The sequence below is a fragment of the Babylonia areolata genome, chromosome 15, assembly GCF_041734735.1.
Source record: "Babylonia areolata isolate BAREFJ2019XMU chromosome 15, ASM4173473v1, whole genome shotgun sequence".
Taxonomy (NCBI): domain Eukaryota; kingdom Metazoa; phylum Mollusca; class Gastropoda; order Neogastropoda; family Buccinidae; genus Babylonia; species Babylonia areolata.
Genome location: NC_134890.1, coordinates 8,440,352 through 8,458,602, shown reverse-complemented (window position 1 = coordinate 8,458,602; position 18,251 = coordinate 8,440,352). Strand labels below are relative to the sequence as shown.

General features: G+C 43.0%; 1 protein-coding gene across 1 annotated transcript in view; it reads right to left on the bottom strand.

Annotated features, from left to right (window-relative positions):
• Window positions 1-18,027, bottom strand: part of LOC143290162 (uncharacterized) — a 135,211-nt gene extending 117,184 nt beyond the window's left edge. Inside the window, exon 1 of the mRNA XM_076599467.1 lies at window positions 17,065-18,027. Within this exon, the coding sequence (XP_076455582.1) occupies window positions 17,065-17,929 (865 nt within the window). The 5' untranslated portion in view covers window positions 17,930-18,027. The remainder of the gene's footprint in view (window positions 1-17,064) is intronic.
• Between the last annotated feature and the right edge of the window lie 224 nt (window positions 18,028-18,251).

Sequence of the window (18,251 nt, the reverse complement as noted above, 5' to 3'; positions counted from 1 at the left end):
AATGGTGATAAATAAGCGAATAAATGTAAAATATGAAGACACACATTCACACATACACCCACACATGCATAACAGAAATGCACCAAACATGCAGTTTCACATATATGAAAGCACAGTCAAATACATATAAACGTAGTCAAGAGAGAAACGGTGGTATCCGGAAAGAGAGAGAGGAGACAGAGAGACACAGAGATAGTGAGACAGAGACAGACAGAGACAGAAAGAGAGACACAGAGACAGAGAGAGGGGGGGACAGAATAAGAAACGGAAACAAAACAGACAGACAGGAAAAAGCAGAGAGGGAAAAGAGACAGCACTCGGAGACGAAAGACAAGACAGAGACCCAGGACGGGTATCCCCCAAACTGAAAAAAGGTCTCTCTCTCTCTCTCTCTCTCTCTCTCTCTCTCTCCCCGAATTCGGACATCCCCAACTACACCCGTAAGCCGATCTGTTGCGACAAATAGTAAAATACAACGCAATATAGCGGACTAGAGTACAATAGAATACAATACAATACAACACAACACAACAGAACACAACACATCAGATTTTAACATCAGTCTGATGACCACTCACGTTAAGACGAAGGTCTCTTGAAAGCAAAGCTTTAAAAGTAATGCTTTAAACGACCAGTTAGAGCTTAATTTCTGCGAAAAGACATAAATGGGCCGACAACACTGATGACAAACGAAAGGAGAAGAAAATAAAATGTGCAAAGAGAGAGACACAAATCCCGCGCCACAACTGTTAAGTTATGCTCAAGTGTTTGTTGTCCTTCCTCAACAAACACCGCTGGTTCTCTTCTGCCACAAATCGGCCGCCGCCTCCTCCTCCTATGACCCCAACCCCCACCCCCCAAGTCCCCTCGGCATCTTTCATAATTCCCAGTTGGATATATTTTTTTCAGTTATTACCATTCTGGTTTTTTTTGTGTTTTTGTTTGTTTGGTTTTTTTTTTTTTTTTTTTTTTTTTACCTTTTTCCCCCCACTGTCGCCCCATTCCGCCTTCAGCCAGCCACCAGCAGGTATAATCTTCCCGTTCGCGGCAGGAGCCGAAAAGGACCGGAGGAGGTTGAGGTGTAAGGGGGTGGAGTGAGTGTAGGGAGAGGGAGGCTGGGTGGGGAGCGGGGAGATTGCAGGGGGAGGAGGAGGTGGTGGAGAAGTACAGGAGCATAAGAGGAGTGGGAGAGGGGAAAGGGGGGAGGATGGGTCCGGGGGGCGGGAAGGTGAGCGTCAAAAAAAGCGCACGAGACATTACAAGGAAAGGGTACCCCTTGCCGTACGGGATCATGTACCTCCCTACCTGGTCCGTATGGAAATGAGGAAACCATATCCTCTGCTCGCTGGCTGCTGGGAGGGGTGGGGGGGACGGGGGATGTGGGGGGGGGGGAGGAGGAGTAGAGACAGGGAGAGAACTTGTGTAGCTTGTGCCCACCACCTTTACTTCTGTGAGCAGTTCCGTCGGTAATGTTTTTATGTGTTTGTAGTTTCTTGGTTGTTTTGTGTGTGTGTGTGTGTGTGTGTGTGTGTGTGTGTTCCACCTTCGTCGAAATGTGCGCCGTTCGACGAATATTTCATATGGTGTTCGTGATTGGCTCGTGTTCGACGAAAGTCTGTTTTTTTTTTTTTGTTTTTTTTTAATTTTTAAATGTTATGTTCCTGCTTATATATCACATTATCTTCTTATATGTTATATTATGTTCTTGTGTCGTGCCAGTTTCGTGGAAATGGCGTCCCGCTAGTGTTTGTTGTTCTTTGATGTCCGTGCCGTGCCCACCAACCATTTACAAGGACAATGAGTGCGGCGAAGAGTTGATGTAGGCCTTCACGTTGTAGAAGTTTCGCTTCAAAGGCACATAACTAAAACCATCGCACGCTTGCGTTTCCCTTCACCTACCATACAGGTAATTACGGGGCACAAAGACAAGGCAAGAAAGACAGTGCAAGACAAGACAATGAGAGGCAAGACAATGAGAGACAAGGCAAGGCAAGACAAAACAATGAGATACAAGAAAACGCAAGGCAAGACAAGACAAGGCAACACAATGCAAGGCAAGGCAAGGCAAGGCAAGGCAACACAATGCAAGGCAAGGCAAGGCAAGGCAAGGCAACACAATGCAAGGCAAGGCAAGGCAAGGCAAGGCAAGACAATGCAAGGCAGGGCAACACAATGCAAGGCAAGGCAAGGCAAGGCAAGACAAGACAAGGCAACACAATGCAAGGCAAGGCAAGGCAAGGCAAGGCAAGCGAAGACAAGGCAAGGCAAGAACCGACAAGGCAAGACAGTGCAAGACAAGACAGTGCAAGACAAGGCAATGCAAGACAATGACAGACAAAACAAGGCAAGACAAGACAATGACAGACAAAACAAGGCAAGACAAGACAATGACAGACAAGACAAGACAAGGCAAGACAAGACAATGAGAGACAAGTTTCAGTTTCAGTAGCTCAAGGAGGCGTCACTGCGTTCGGACAAATCCACATACGCTACACCACATCTGCCAAGCAGATTCCTGACCAGCAGCGTAATCCAACGCGCTTTGTCAGGCCTTGAGAAAAAATAAAAATAAAAAATAAAAAAAATAAAAAAGAAAACGCAAGGCAAGACAAGACAAGACAACACAATGCAAGGCAAGGCAAGACAAGACAAGACAAGACAAGACAATGCAAGGCAAGACAAGACAAGACAAGGCAAGGCAAGCGAAGACAAGGCAAGGCAGTGCAAGACAAGACAATGCAATACAGACAGAGAGAAAAACAGTGCAATACAAGACAATGAGACAAGATAAGACAAGACAAGACAAGACAAGGCAAGGCAAGACAATGAGAGACAAGGAAACGCAAGGCAAGACAACACAAGGCAAAACAATGCAAGACAAGACAAGGAAGGCAAGGCAAGACAAGACAAGACAAGTTCGCTATTAACGAGGGTAAACAGATGAGCAAGGAACAGGCCTATGACATCCAGCCAGTACCTGAGGAGGGACAAAAGCAACCGATGAAAATTAAAAACATAAAAAAGGACAAAATCCAAACAAAGAAAACACGTATATCGCTGTATGTGTGAATGGCTGTGTACATGCACGCGCCTCCATATGTGTGCATGTGTGTGTGCGTGCGTGGGAGCGTGCGCGTGTATGTGTACGACGCAAACAGACAGACAGAGAGAGAAAGAGAGAGGTACGCTTTCAGATACGCAGGTCCCGAAAATTCCTCTTTGATAAAGATTATGTAATTCTGATAAAAACAACACAGTGAAAACAACCACAGGGGATTCAAAAAGCAAAACAAAAATACTTAAGAATAAAATAAATCCAAACAATTCTAAAATAATAATAATAATAATAACAGTAATGAGAAGAAGAAGAAAACAACAACAGTTAATTAAGAAAAGACAGGAGAGAACTGCTGACTGCCACCAGAAAAAAAAGAAACCAAAGAAACTGGCTTGGGTCACTACATTTGATCCACAATTCCCTTCCAAATCAGAAATCATCAGACGTGACACCCATTTACTTTATGCTGACCTCCCAAACAAAGAATTTTTCCCAAAAAACCTGATAATTGCAGCAGACAGACGCCGCAGAAACCTGGGCAGTATGTACAAACCCACTGTCCCCAGGCGGTTTGTGGTCCATGGCCCTGACAACATCCGAGGCTTCTTCAAATGTCAGGCACCTCGCTGTGACACCTGTAGTCATGGCCACTTCACAGACCATGTCATTTCTCCTTGGGATGGAAGGCGTTGGCAGATCAACCAACACCTCTCCTGCACCACGCCAAACTTGGGTCTATCTATTGACCTGTAGACTTCACCTGGAGGCACAATATGTGGGATGCTCCTACGATCTTAAGAAAAGATGGGCAAACCACAAAAGCGACTGCAAACTGAGGAAAGGCACCAAGTGTTCGGTCGCTGCCCATGTTTCTTCCACCCCTCACTCTTCTGACGACAACCTCAACTTTTTACAGATGACAGCGTTGGAGCAGATCAACAAAGTGGAGGAGCTGAAAAGAAGAGAACTGTTCTGGATGTGTAACCTTGGGACAGTTTTTGTTGGACTGAACTTGAGAATCGACATCCACGGGTTTTCATTGTGAACTCTGATTCGTGGAGTTGCCAGTCCAGTTTGTCGTGGTGGAGGTTACACACGATCACTGAGATACAGAGAGAGAGAGAGAGAGTGTAAAAGAGTGATGTGTACATAGACAATTGAAGGAACATTTAGAACATGAATACTTTACGCAGTAGAAGACATCATGTAAGGTCCGAAAGATGATGTAAAAAAATAGCATTACGTCACTTGTTATAAGTGTAGTCTGTGACCAAGCTGCTGCCGGGTGGCAGCGAAAATTCAGATTTCATTTTTTTGTTTAACAAAATAGGTGTTGTTTTTCAACTTTGAGATATATATATAAAATAAAGGGAGACAGTAACATAAACAAAGGGGGAATCATTATATCAGTACAGCATGCATATTATAGTCATGGATACATGAATGGTAATTTGACATTTACAACAATAAATAGAGGAGAATAAGAGGAGAGAGATATAAGGGGACAGACAGATAGATTGATAGAGAAAGAGAGACGAACACACACACACACACACACACACACACACACACACACACACACACACACACACACACACTTCAATGCCTTCTTACTGAAAACAGCTTTTTAATATTCCCGCTGGTGAGGAATGATTAGTGAAGAAGAAAAAAATGTCCCCGAGGCAATTGACATTACATTACTGATGCCAGACACAGATCCTGGAAATCAGCTGATGACGTCAGGGCCCAAGATAGCACTTCGTGCGTGCGTGCGTACGTGTGTGTGTGTGTGTGTGTGTGTGTGTGGAGGCAGAAGGGGAGTACAACAGAGGCGGAGAAGTGGAAGTGGGGGAGTGTGTGTGGGAACGGAAGGTGGAGGAGGAGTATGGAGGTGGAAGCGCGAAGGCGTGTATATGGAGGGGTTGTGGGGGTGCGAGTGCGGGGTGCGGGTGGGGGTGGGGGTCGGGGGATCGGGGTTGGGTGTGGGTGGAGGGGATGGCGGTCGTACATCTGGCGAAGATCTTAGAGAAGGGTGGGCAAACGATGTCTGACTGTTACATGTCGTCGTTTATCCATCGCTTAATCCCTTTGAGTCGGTTACTCCCCCGTTCCTCTCCCCCCCCCCCCTCTCTCTCTCTAATTCGGAAAGAGAGAGAGAGAAGGAGAGAGAGAATTGAATAAATTGAATAAATTCTATTTTCTGAGGGTAATACAGTAAGCAAAATAATGCTCTTTTTTTTTCATGCAGCCCTCGAAGGGAGACAAGTGACATAAACAAAGGGGGAATCATTACATCAGTACAGTCATGGATACATGAATGGTAATTTGACGTTTACAACACTAAATAGGGGAGAATAAGAGGAGAGATATATAAGGGGACAGACAGATAGATTGAGAGAGAGAGAGAGAGAGAGAGAGAGACAGACAGACAGATAGACAGACCGACAGGCAGGCAGACAGACAGACAGAGAGACAGGGAGAAAGACAGCGAAACTGCACGAAACCCTCTCGGTCTGTCTGTCTGTCTCTCTCCTTTTTTTAATTTAATTTTATTTTTCTATCATGTTTTGGGGTGTGATTATGTGCGCGTGTGTGTCTGTATGCCTATGGTTTCTTGTGTGTGTGTGTGTGTGTGTATGTGTGTGTGTGTTTGCGTGAACGTGTGTGTGTATGTGTGTGTGTGTGAGTGTGACTGTGTGTATGTCTGTGTGCGCGTGTATGTGCGCGTGTATGTGTGATGTGTATGTGTGATGTGTGTGTGAGTGTGTGTGTGTGTGTGTGTGTGTGTGTGTGTGTACGGGTGTGCGTGCGTGCGTGCGCGCGCGCGCTAAATTAAGCCTTCATTGTGAAAACTGATGTTCGAGAAAGACAAACACACACATGAGTGAAAGTGGCGCACAAGGTGAATTCGCGGCGCGCATGTGTGCGTGTGTGTGTGTGTGTGTGTGTGTGTGTGTGTGTGTGTGTGTGTGTGTGTGTGTGTGTGTGTGTGTGTGTGTGTGTGTGTGCACGCGTTGAGTATGACCATGACCTTTACTTGAGCCATGATATGACCATTGATAATTTAGTGTTAGTTCACACACGAAAAGGCGTGGGAAAAAAAAGAACAAGATTTTTTTTCTTTTTAAGTGATGGCAACACGAGAGATCGATCCACTGACCCAGGAGGGCTAATCATTGTAATGCACGCGCGCTTCATTCATTTTGCATGACCAAGCACGGGGTAATCAAACTGTAATCTGTGGCTGCAAGCTGGGCAAGTTGTCAGGGCAAGGCAGGGCAGGGCAGGGCAGGGCAGGGCGGGGCGGGGCGGGGGAGGGTAGGGCAGGGTAGTGTAAGGAGGGAGCTACAAGCATGGAGTCTCCTGTCCTGCATTCCCTCTGTACATAATTTGTCATACATATACTCGTCAATCGGACAGTTGACACAGCCGCCGCGAATGCATACCGAGTGCACATAATCATGTATCGGGTGAACCTTTCCCAGCCGCTTGCACACACACACACACACACACATACACACACACACACTTTATATGATTACCGCATTTGCCCTGTTACAATTTTCCCAAGATTTAGTTGCTCTATCGTCATCACGCACACACACACACAGACAGACAGACAGACAGAGAGAGACAGAGAGAACTTTATTTGATTACCCCATTTATCCAATTTCATTTACCTCTCTTACAATTTTGCCCAAGATTTAGCTACTCCGTCGTCCTGAGAGGAAAGTACACCTTGTAGACCTATTTCCTTTCCGTATCAAGAAAGTCCAACCGATGGCTTAACACCACAGACAGGCAACCCTGGTAAAGATGGAAACGAAGGAATAGAACCCACCTCTTCCCAAAATAGCCTCCCTTCCCTGCCTCTTCCTTGTCTTCTGTTTCTCCAGTTTTAGAGTAATGCATGCGTGCGAATGACTGGTGCGAAAGCGCTTTGATTTGTCTCTGCACAAGATTCAGCGCTAAATAAATACCAAATTATTATTATTATTATTATTATTATTAACATACAATATTTTTAGGAAAATGTGACGGAACGCCGACGAAGGTTTCTAAAACTGAAGTGCAAGCATGGCTATGAACAGGTAAGGAATGCAGTTGTTGACATGTGTTGCATGATTAATCACTTTATATAAAGGAAAAGCGCTTGGGTCAGTATCCAGCAAGCAGAAAGCAAGAAGTGAATTCATAAATCTTGGGAAGGGTGTATAACTCAGAACTTACATCTGAAAATTGCAAGGCAATATACTAACGTTTGATTTGTTTTCTTGCTGAATTATTGTTATCATTATTATCATTATCATTATCATCACTATTATCATCATCATCATCATTATTATTATTATTATTATCATTATTATTATTATTATTCGTCTGCGTTCGTGAGCTGCAAATTCCCACGTTCACTCGTATATACTCGTGTGCTTTTACGTGTATGACTATTTGGCCAGCCATGTAGGCAGCCATACTCCATTTTCGGGGGTGTGCATGTGCATACTTGGTATATTCTTGTTTCCAAAACCCAAAAACCGCTGACATGGATTACAGCATCTTTAACCTGCGTATTAATTTTGATCATATACACACGAACCCAAGCACCAGCATATCTGCATATAATTGATATGTTGACTGGGAGATCGGAAATTGTCTCCACCCTTAAACCTGGTAGGTGCGCCGAAACCGGGAATCGAACTCGGAAACCCGGACGAGAATCCAGTGCTCTAAAACCATCCGGCCATCACACTCGTCATTATTATCATCATCATTATCATTATTATTATTATTATCATTATTATTATTATGTCATTATATTATTATTATTATTATTATCATTATTATCATTGTTATCATTGTTATCTTCTGTTGTGGTTTTATGCTTGTGTTGACAATGTTGGACTGGAGTTGTGAGTCAAGGTGTGTGTACAGTTGTTATTGCGTCCTTCGCTTCCCAACCGGGACAAAATGATTAACTTTCTTTTGAAACTTTTGAAATAACTATACTGCATACACAAAATAGCGTGATCACCAGTGTTTCTCCATTCCAACAGAAACCTTCCGTGTCGTGTTGTGAAGTTTATTTATTTTTTTTTTTTTAATTACTCCGCACATTTGCTAGCCTCACACCTTTCTTGGCATCATCATCATCATCATCATTATCATTATTATCATTGTCATTATCATCGTCATCATCATCATCATCATCATCATCATCATCATCATCATCATTATCATTATTATCATTGTCATTATCATCGTCATCATCATCAATCATGTTTTAGTCAAATCATGTTGCTTTCTTTGCCAAGCCAACAACCCCGGGATAAATTCAGTTCCTAAATTAACCCACCCAAAGAGAGAGGCAAAATTATCCAAACATGTCAAGTCATTAAATGATTATGTCTGGATCAATTTGTGAATACAAATGTATGCCTGTTAAAACTGTGGACTCACTGTCGTGATACTATTTCCTGTGACAGACAGCTAGCGTGTTAGGATTATATCATTATGTAAACATAATTCGTGGGAGACAAAATGCGCGAAGACTCTGATGTGCAATCTGTGCTCGAAGAGTACAGGTCTGTTTGTCACCTGTACGTTTGATTGCTCAATACCATTTACCGTATATTAAAACAAAGCAAATCAAAACAAACGAGACTTCAATAATAATCACAGAAGTGTTAGATCAGATGATGATTTCCAAAATACAAGTCCTTAAGTCATGATAAGTCTCCTGCTGATATATCACTCTGTCTCTTTTACTGAACAAGCTAATTAATCGAAGCAAAATTATGTGATGTATGCCTGGATATGGCTGGTCACCCGAATACCCTTTTTCACAATAGTCGCCCTGAGGTGGGATTTGACCTTACACACACACACACACACACACACACACACACACACACACACACACACACACATATATATATATATATATATATATATATATATATATATATATATATTGTGCCGCAGAGTACGTTTTCGACAACCACTGCATATGGATACGCAGGTGTGTTTCTTTATTAATAAGAAATAAAACACACAAACACACACACACAAAAACAAAAAACAAACAAACACACACACACACACAAAACACACACACACACACACACATTTCTGAAGACAACTGGTGAATAGACGAAAGGAACACATTTGAGTTCTTCTTATATAAACACCCCCCTCCCCCCGTCACCTCCCCCCACCCCCCGCATATATATATATATATATATATATATATATATATATATATATATATATATATATATATGTGTGTGTGTGTGTGTGTGTGTGTGTGTGAGTGTGTGTGTGCATATATATATATATATATATATATATATATATATATATATACATACATATACATATACACACATACATATATTACTCTTACCTGAAGAAGATATATTTCCAAAATACAAGTTCTTAAGCCATTATAAGTCTGTTACTTATCTCTCTCTCTCTCTCTCTCTCTCTCTCTCTCTCTCCACACACACACACACACACACACACACACACACACATACACTTGTGTGTGTGTGTGTGTGTGCATATATATATATATATATATATATATGTATATATATATATATATATATATATATATATATATATATATATATATATATACTGAGTGTGTGTTCTGTTAACGAAACGCTGAGCACTATGAAATTACCAACGCACGAAGGCCTGTCACAGCCTGACATCACCAGAACAACATATCTTGAAGGACAACGTGAAGACAGTGACTGTATAAAATCACCTGACAGTAAGTTTGGTACTGTAAGACATTAAGTATTGTACTATAAGACACTAAGTATTGTACTATGACATTAAGTATTGCACAATAAGATCATCATCATAAAAAAGTCAAAGATCCCATAGCTCTTTCTACGGCCACAAGGGCAGCGAATTTATATCCAATGTGTTTTTAAGGGCAGTGAATTCATTTGGGTGAGTTTTTAAGGGCAGTGAACTCATATCCACTGTGCTTTTAAAGGGCGGTGAATTCATTTGAGTAAGTTTTTAAGGGCAGTGAATTCATTTTAGTGAGTTTTTAAGGGGAGTGAATTTACATCCACAGTGCTTTTAAGGGCGGTGAATTCACTTGAATAAGTTTTTAAGGGCAGTGAATTCATATCCCCTGTGTCCAGTGCTCGGTATAAGAAGGTGGGGCGCAACCGTCTACTTCCGTCGAAATCAGATTCCCACTGACACCTGGGTGGAGTGAGGAAAATCGGAGTAAAGTGCCGTTTCCTATGGACACAACACCATGCCGAAACGGGGCCTCCAACTGTCAACACTGGGTCTGAAGCCCAACGGCTATCCGATCCAACCACTGCACCTCCTGGAAATGAAGTGTTATCACAACGCTGTCTTGTAAAACAAACACCGCATTCTACACGATCTTTGTTTAAAGGGACAAAAAAAAAGAGAGAGAAGAAGAAAAAAAAAACAAAAGCAAAACACACACACACACAAACACACACCAAATAAAACAAAAACAAAAAAACAAGAGACACCGATGTTCCTTTGAAAATGACATGCCGCTTAATTACTATGCCCAGAAGACCTTTCTAAAATTTGCTTTTTCAGCAGAAATGATTCTTTTTTTTTCTTTTTTTCTTTTTTTAATCCGTTAAAATCAGTACTATAACTAGTTCGAGAAATAAACTGCTGAAGGATTGAATACCGGGTTCATTTTGCAGACAAAGCACGGAGAACCCTTCCAGTCGAAAAAAAAAAAAAAAAAAAAAAAATATATATATATATATATATATAAAGATAAATCAGTATGGGAATTGATAAATCGGTAATGTTGATCCATGTTTCTGTTTACAACGATATACAAATAGTTAAAAAAAAAAAAAAAAATCATCAATTTACTGGGACACCGCAGCAGAATCTGTTCGGTGTTAGACTTCTGGTACAGTGTTCACATAGTGGTCAGTGTTGGAGCGCGTTTCGGCATGCTGTTGTGTCCTTTGGACAGACACTTTTATCCGGTTCCCCTCACTCCACGCGCAAATGGGAATGGATACCCGACTTCCATTGAGAAAGCTAAAAACGAGATGGCTGAGCCCAGGACACAGTGGATAAAAGAGTTCACTGTGGCAAAAGGCTAGAAGATTTTCAATTTGCTTTTCTTTTAACTTCTTAAGTTACTACAGCTAAGTTGATGCATGCGCTGCGTGCGTGCGTGTGTGTGTGTGTGTGCGTGTGTGTGTGTGTGTGTGTGTGTGCGTGTGTGTGTGTATGTGTGTGTGTGTGTGTGTGTGTGTGTGTGTGTAAACAGCAACACTGGAATGAACGCTGTGGAGATCTGGTCAGGTGTTTATTGCATTGTATTGTATTACCCATTTTGTCACAACTCACTTCTCTGTGTGAAATTCCGGCTGCTCTCCCCATGGAGAGCGCGTCGCTATAGTGCACCTCCTTTTTCCGCCGACAAGTGTATTTGCTTTCCTGTCAAAAGTGGAATTTTCTACGAAAATTTTTTTGCTGTGGACAGTCCTTTACTAGCTGTAGGTTCTTTCATGTGCGCTAATGTAAGTGCATGTTACACACGGGACCTCGGTTTATCGTCACATCCGAATGACTAGCGTCCAGACCACCACTCAGGGTCTAGTGGAGTGTGAGAGAAAATGCAGGCCTGTGTGGGATTCGATCCCATGTGCTCAGGTTTTTCTCGCTTCCGAGGCAGACGCGTTACCACCACTGGGCCACCCCGCCACTATTAGCCCCTTACTGCAGCGAAATACCGAGACCCCAAACACTGCACAGTGCTGTAAGTGTGTCTTCAACATATCTTCCACTTTATTCTTATTACTTTTATAGGTTTACTTACTTGTTTATTTCGTTTATTTCTTCTTCTTTTTTTTTATGTCGATATTTCACACCAATTTGTCGCTGTTGCTGCTGTTGTCATTATCACATCACCATCATTACTACCACTGCAACTGCCACTACTACTACTACTACTACTACTTTTGAGAAAATAAAGATTCCCGTACTTGACGTATGCAAATAAAGTTTTCCGCCCTTGACGTATGTACCACATATCATCTCACACTAAATTCCAGTATCCAGAGAGTGCATACGGACGTTGGAAACAAATAAACAAATACAGAAATAAAGAGAAAAATAGAATAGATAAATACGAAGACACATAGATTAATTCATAAATAATAAGAAAAACAACAACGATAAATGAATAAATAAGTACATAAATAAACAAACAAACAAACAAAAATAATTAATAAACATAAATATATGAATTAATAGATAGATAAATACATAGAAAAATAAACAAATGAACAAATAAATAAGTAAATAAATGATTAAGTAATTGTATAATCCAAAATCAGACTGTAATTCGAAATTAAACTGAAGAACGCCCTCCCCCTCCCCATATACTTAGAGACATGCAGACAGATGGATAGATAGGCAGATAGACAGATAGATAAATAGATAGATACATTGTTTTCTTTCTTGTTGTTTTTCTTTGTTTGTTTGTTTTTTTTACACTATGACACTTTTATGCCATTGGCCATGAGTTCCCTTTGACATGGGTGAATGCGTCAACATAATTATTTTTGATGCGTTATTTCCTTGAGGAAAAAACATGACAGCAAGTAACTTGCCACCCAAAATATTATACTAAATAATGACTAAGTTCATACATCCATCAATGAAACGCATAACGAAACGGTGTTTTTTTTTTTTATCATGTGTTTACTGGGAAATAGGAAGCATTGAACAACGCAGTGGACGGGCGCAATAGCCGAGTGGTTAAAGCGTTGGACTGTCAATCTGAGGGTCCCGGGTTCGAATCACGGTGACGGCGCCTGGTGGGTAAAGGGTGGAGATTTTTACCATCTCCCAGGTCAACATATGTGGAGACCTGCTAGTGCCTGAACCCCCTTCGTGTGTATATGCAAGCAGAAGATCAAATACGCACGTTAAAGATCCTGTCAGCGTTCGGTGGGTTATGGAAACAAGTACATACCCAGCATGCACACCCCCGAAAACGGACTATGGCTGCCTACATGGCGGGTTAAAAACGGTCATACACGAAAAAGCCCACTCGTGTGCATACGAATGAACGTGGGAGTTGCAGCCAACGAACGCAGAAGAAGAAGAACAACGCAGTTTGTATTGGTGCAACAGTGATTACTGGTTCATGCCTAATCTTCAAAGCTTCTGATATGAAATTTGCTTTCAACTCGTGATCTGATGATAACATGCTAATAAGAGCTTTTCTTTTTGCAAAATCTTTTCTTTTTATTTATTTATTTTTAATAAATCACACATTTATTTCCCAGATCATCATAGGATTTTCAATCAAAAATAAAATGAATTCCACCCACCTGTTGAATTGCACCAAAGGGCAAGTGGACGACATGTGACAAACTGTGGACGTACCTCGCATAAACAATATTTTTGTTGGCATTAAAGCCAAGATTATATAAACATAGATGGATGCCAATTGTTTGTTGTAACAACCAAAAAAATTTCAGCTTGGAATATACTTTTTAAAACGAAAACATATCAAGCAATCTCGGTTTAATTTCTGAAATAAAAGATTGCTCATAACCTACACCTTGACACATCAACACAATTGCAAAACCATTTTCTAACAAGACATCTCTTACGCAAGAAGCCCAACATCCTTTTACTCTCTTCACTTGGATCAACATCAGATCGTACGCCTGTCTGCAAAGTCTATTTTGAGGCAATTTCAACAATTTAAAACTAATAATTAGTACATTTTACAAGTGTTTTCACACAGAAAGGATATCTTCCGGTTTCACCATTTCAAGAAAATGTCTGAATCATGTATTTCAAAGCATAGGGAACGTTTAATTGCAAAAGTATGCATACTTCTCGATTGATATATAGAGGTACAAAGAGGCAGGCTGATTGATAGACACGACAGACATATAAATATAAGCAGTTGCAGACAGACAGACAGATGGTTACACGTCATGTAAATACCCCGCCCCCCGCCCCCTCAGCCCCCCCATCAACCACACACACACACTTCCCGACCGAGTTCTCAGCTAGAGACGATACGTTTCGTCTTCATCACACTGTTTTCTTGTGGTTTTAGTGTGTGGTCTTTTCGCAACAGGCTGATTTTGAAACGCATATATTCATTCTTTTCAACACACACATACATACCCACACAATGGGTGTAGAGAATGGATGAGGTGACTGGATGAGGTAATGAGGAATCTGAGGGTGGGGGTCAATGAGAGAAAAAAACAAACAACAACAAAAAACAAAAGAACAACAGCTTACAGTGGAGTGGTAAGACACTGAGTGAAGGGTTCATTATTAGTCATAATTATTACCACGAAAATAAATTACAAGCATTTAAGTTGACCTCAGCGATCGATGTTACAAATCGCTGGGAACTATGCAAAACAGACTGAATATCGCCGAACCCTGTACACAAATTCACCTCCTTGTTCTTATATTGGGTAGCGAGAACTGGACAGCCGAACAACCGTGTACTTCGATAGCGGTTGAGCTGCAAGTAATTGTTTGGTGTTTTTTTGTGCTTTTTTTAATATCTTGCATTCTAAGCGTTTAATCGCGACTTATAAACAATAATTTATACATTTCAAAGGACATGGGAACGTTTCAGAGCTGACTTTTAATCGCTTCAGAATGTACTGTATTCACCTCAGCGGATTTCGTTGTCTGGGATGCTCAGCTTAATGAAGGAGCATCATGTCACACGAGAGACGTCACACGAGACATGTCAGGTACACAGCACATGACCCCTCGCGCCCCCCCCCCCCCCCCCCCCCCACACACACACCCATCCCAAGAGAGGTTTTAAATGGCTTGCGGATGCTGTTACCACCATATATATATATATATATATATATATATATATATATATGTGTGTGTGTGTGTCTGTGTGTGTGTGTGTGTGTCGAGAGAGAGAGAGAGAGAGAGAGAGAGAGAGAGAGAGAGAGAGAGAGAGAGAAAGGTGTATATCATTCTTGACAGTAAAACCCAAGACTGAAAGCTGGACACCGCACCACAAAGCATGGAGGTGGCATGACATGCTATGACAAAGTGAATGGCTGTCGCTTGGAAGATCAAAATGATCAAGATGAGCATCAATGAGAGATCATTTAAGCATCATTTAGAGATGGGAGATCAGTTAACGCCTCGTCCCCACTCCTACCCACCTCCCCCCTTACCACCCCTCCCCCTTCCAACCCTTTCCCCCTCACCTTCACACTCAGTCACCTGCCCCCTCCCACTCCCAACGCAAGTACGTTTATAAGGTAAAACATCCGCCACCCCCCACCCCCACAACACTACCATCCAAAAAAAACAACAACCCCAAAACAACAACAAAACAAAAAACAACAACAAAACAATAACAACCAACCAAATAAACAAAAATCAAACAAACCAATATTGGCTTTTTACACTTCTGCTCCTTCTTCAGGGAAGATATCAGGAATGGGATTTCTCCTCCTCCTCCTCCTCCTCCTTCTTCTTCTTCTTCTTCTTCTTCTTCTTCTTCTTCTTCTTCTTCTTCTTCTTCTTATTATTATTATTATTATTATCATCATCATCATTATCATCATTACTAAAATTATTATATCACTTATTGTATCATTGAATCCTCAGCCCCCCCGCCCCCAACACACACAGCACATACATTGCTCCGATGTTCTGCAACCCCACCACAGTTAAAAAAAATTGTGCTGAACTCAACACAAGTGCTGAGCCGAAATCTTAAGTCTCATCAGCTACTGTTGCTCAACAGTATACTGATGAATGGATGAAGAATGGTCGCCAGCAGTCAACAATATTTACCTGTGTAGATCGCCATACTTTCAGCTAATAATGTAAGGAAAATATGCAACACAAACTCTCTCTCTCTCTCTCTCTCTCTCTCTCTCTCTCTCTCTCTCCATTTACCATCAACCTCCTTCAGAACTGTCACTGACTACGACTAAAAGATAAAATAAAAAGAAAGAAAGGAAGAAGAAAAAAAGAAGAAAAGATGGTTTCTCCACGTCTTTTGTCACGTAGCGTCAAAAGCAGACACCGGAACGTTGCTCTCTCTCTCTCTCTCTCTCTCTCTCTCTCTCTCTCGTCTGTCGTTCATTGTCTAGAAAAGACACACTAACCCAAATCAATAATAATGGTACAACCATTCGGTACCAAAGAAACACGAACTTTTCTTTTCCAAACAGAATGATACAACCAACTCGACAACTTAAATTTTGTAGTTTGATTCGGACACTCTGCATAAAATGATGGACTTAACACAGAAAAACCAACGGCGATGGTATTTTTGTTGATGCTGTAACACGTTGAAACAGAAACGCATCAAGTACTGTTTCAGAGTTACTAAGGCGTGGAATGATCTGTCACCTCAACTAAAACCAGCTACCATCTATGGACTTCTAATGCACAAACAATCGACTGCACGATTCCTCAAAATTCTTAACCATTGTTTGAAGTTTGGGAAGTTTTGACGAGTAAAGATCTTGGGCCGATTGGGTATGGAACCTTGACCAAATTATACCAAGCTTGCAAGCTGTTTTATGAAACAAAAGACAGGATTATGTAAAAGCTTCATAGCCTGTTTTGTCTCTGCTCTATACTGCTACTACTGCTTCAATAGTATGATCCAGTCACTCAACAAGACTCATCAAAAACAGACTCACCCAGTTCAATAGAGTGAAACAAACCACTCTGGTTCTATAGACTCAGCACAGACAAATATACTTAACGAAGTCCACACTATGGCACATACACAAATTACTGACTTGGCCCAACAACAATGTGTAAAAGAAAACTACCACCGTCAACTATTTTGTCCGCCATAGTCCGCCTCTTTTGTACCCTTTGTCTGTTTGTGTCACCTAACCCTATTCACACACACACACACACACACACACACACACACACACACACACACACACACCACAGAACGTTGACACCTCTCATCTTACCTGGCTTGGGTGCGTTCCTCTTGATGGTCATCCAGCGGAACGGCTTGTTGTGCAGACTCTGCATCCCCCCTCCTCCTCCACCTCCTCCCCCACCCACGCTCCCCCCACACCCCTCCGTCTTGATGGAGGAGGGGGTGACTGTCTGCAGGTAGGAGGTGTTCGGGGTGGACACCCCGCCGCGCACCACGTCGGGTAGCGGAGGGGGAGGGTGGCACCCGGGGTGGTAGGCGCCCCGCATCCCGGCGGCGGAAATATCCATGCACATGTTGTGGCCGTTGTTGTTGTGGTGGTGGTGGTGGTGGTGTGGGTTGACCAGGTGGTGGGCCCCGTTGGCCGTGGTGCCGTTCATGTAGCAGTCCGTGGCCGTGGCCAGGGCCAGGTCCGGCAGGTGGCCGTACGGGGAGGACGTGCTGCTCACGTGGCTCGGGTGGCCCCGGGTGGCGGCGGCCGCTCGGAGGGCGGCGGAGGAGGAGGTGGAGGAGGTGTGGAGCGGGTAGCCACCCAGGGACTGCGGGGTGGTGGCCAGGGGCAGCTCCCCACCCCCGTTGGTGCTGCCGCCCAGGCCCTCCGAGCCGTGAGGGGCCCCGTAGTGCAGCGGCCCCGGGTACCCACCCTGCCCCGTGTCCAGAGACCTGTGCGGGGAGGGGGTGGCATGGCCTAAACCCTGGTGGTGGTGAGGGTGGGGGTGAGGATACCCGGGGTGCGAGGCAGAAGCAGCAGCAGCAGCAGCGGCGGCGGCGGCAGCGGCGGTAGAAGCCGAGTTGGCGAAGATGGTGTTGGATAGATCCGGGCCGCTGCCACTGAAGGAGTTGGCGTACGAGTGAGTGTCTAAATTGCACAGGGTGTACTCGCCCTCGGAATTCATAATAATCTTCCCCCCCTCTCCACAAACTAAAACCCCGTTCCTTTTTGGCGAAGGCCGGCTCACAGCGCTGAAACGGAGCACAACTCAATGAGCTCGCACACAAATTAGCTGTCGATGGCCCCGAGATAAATCTGAAATAAATGAAGCTAAATTACTCGCTTCGTCTGCCAAAAGCCTCGAGCCCAGACTTTGGAGGGGGGGAGGGGGGGTCCCCTTCCACCCACGTGACGGCGCCGACCAATCAGCGCGCTGTTATCGGACGACAGGCGCGGCGCAGCACATGAGTGATGAGGGAGACGGCGAGCGGCCAATTACCAACTCT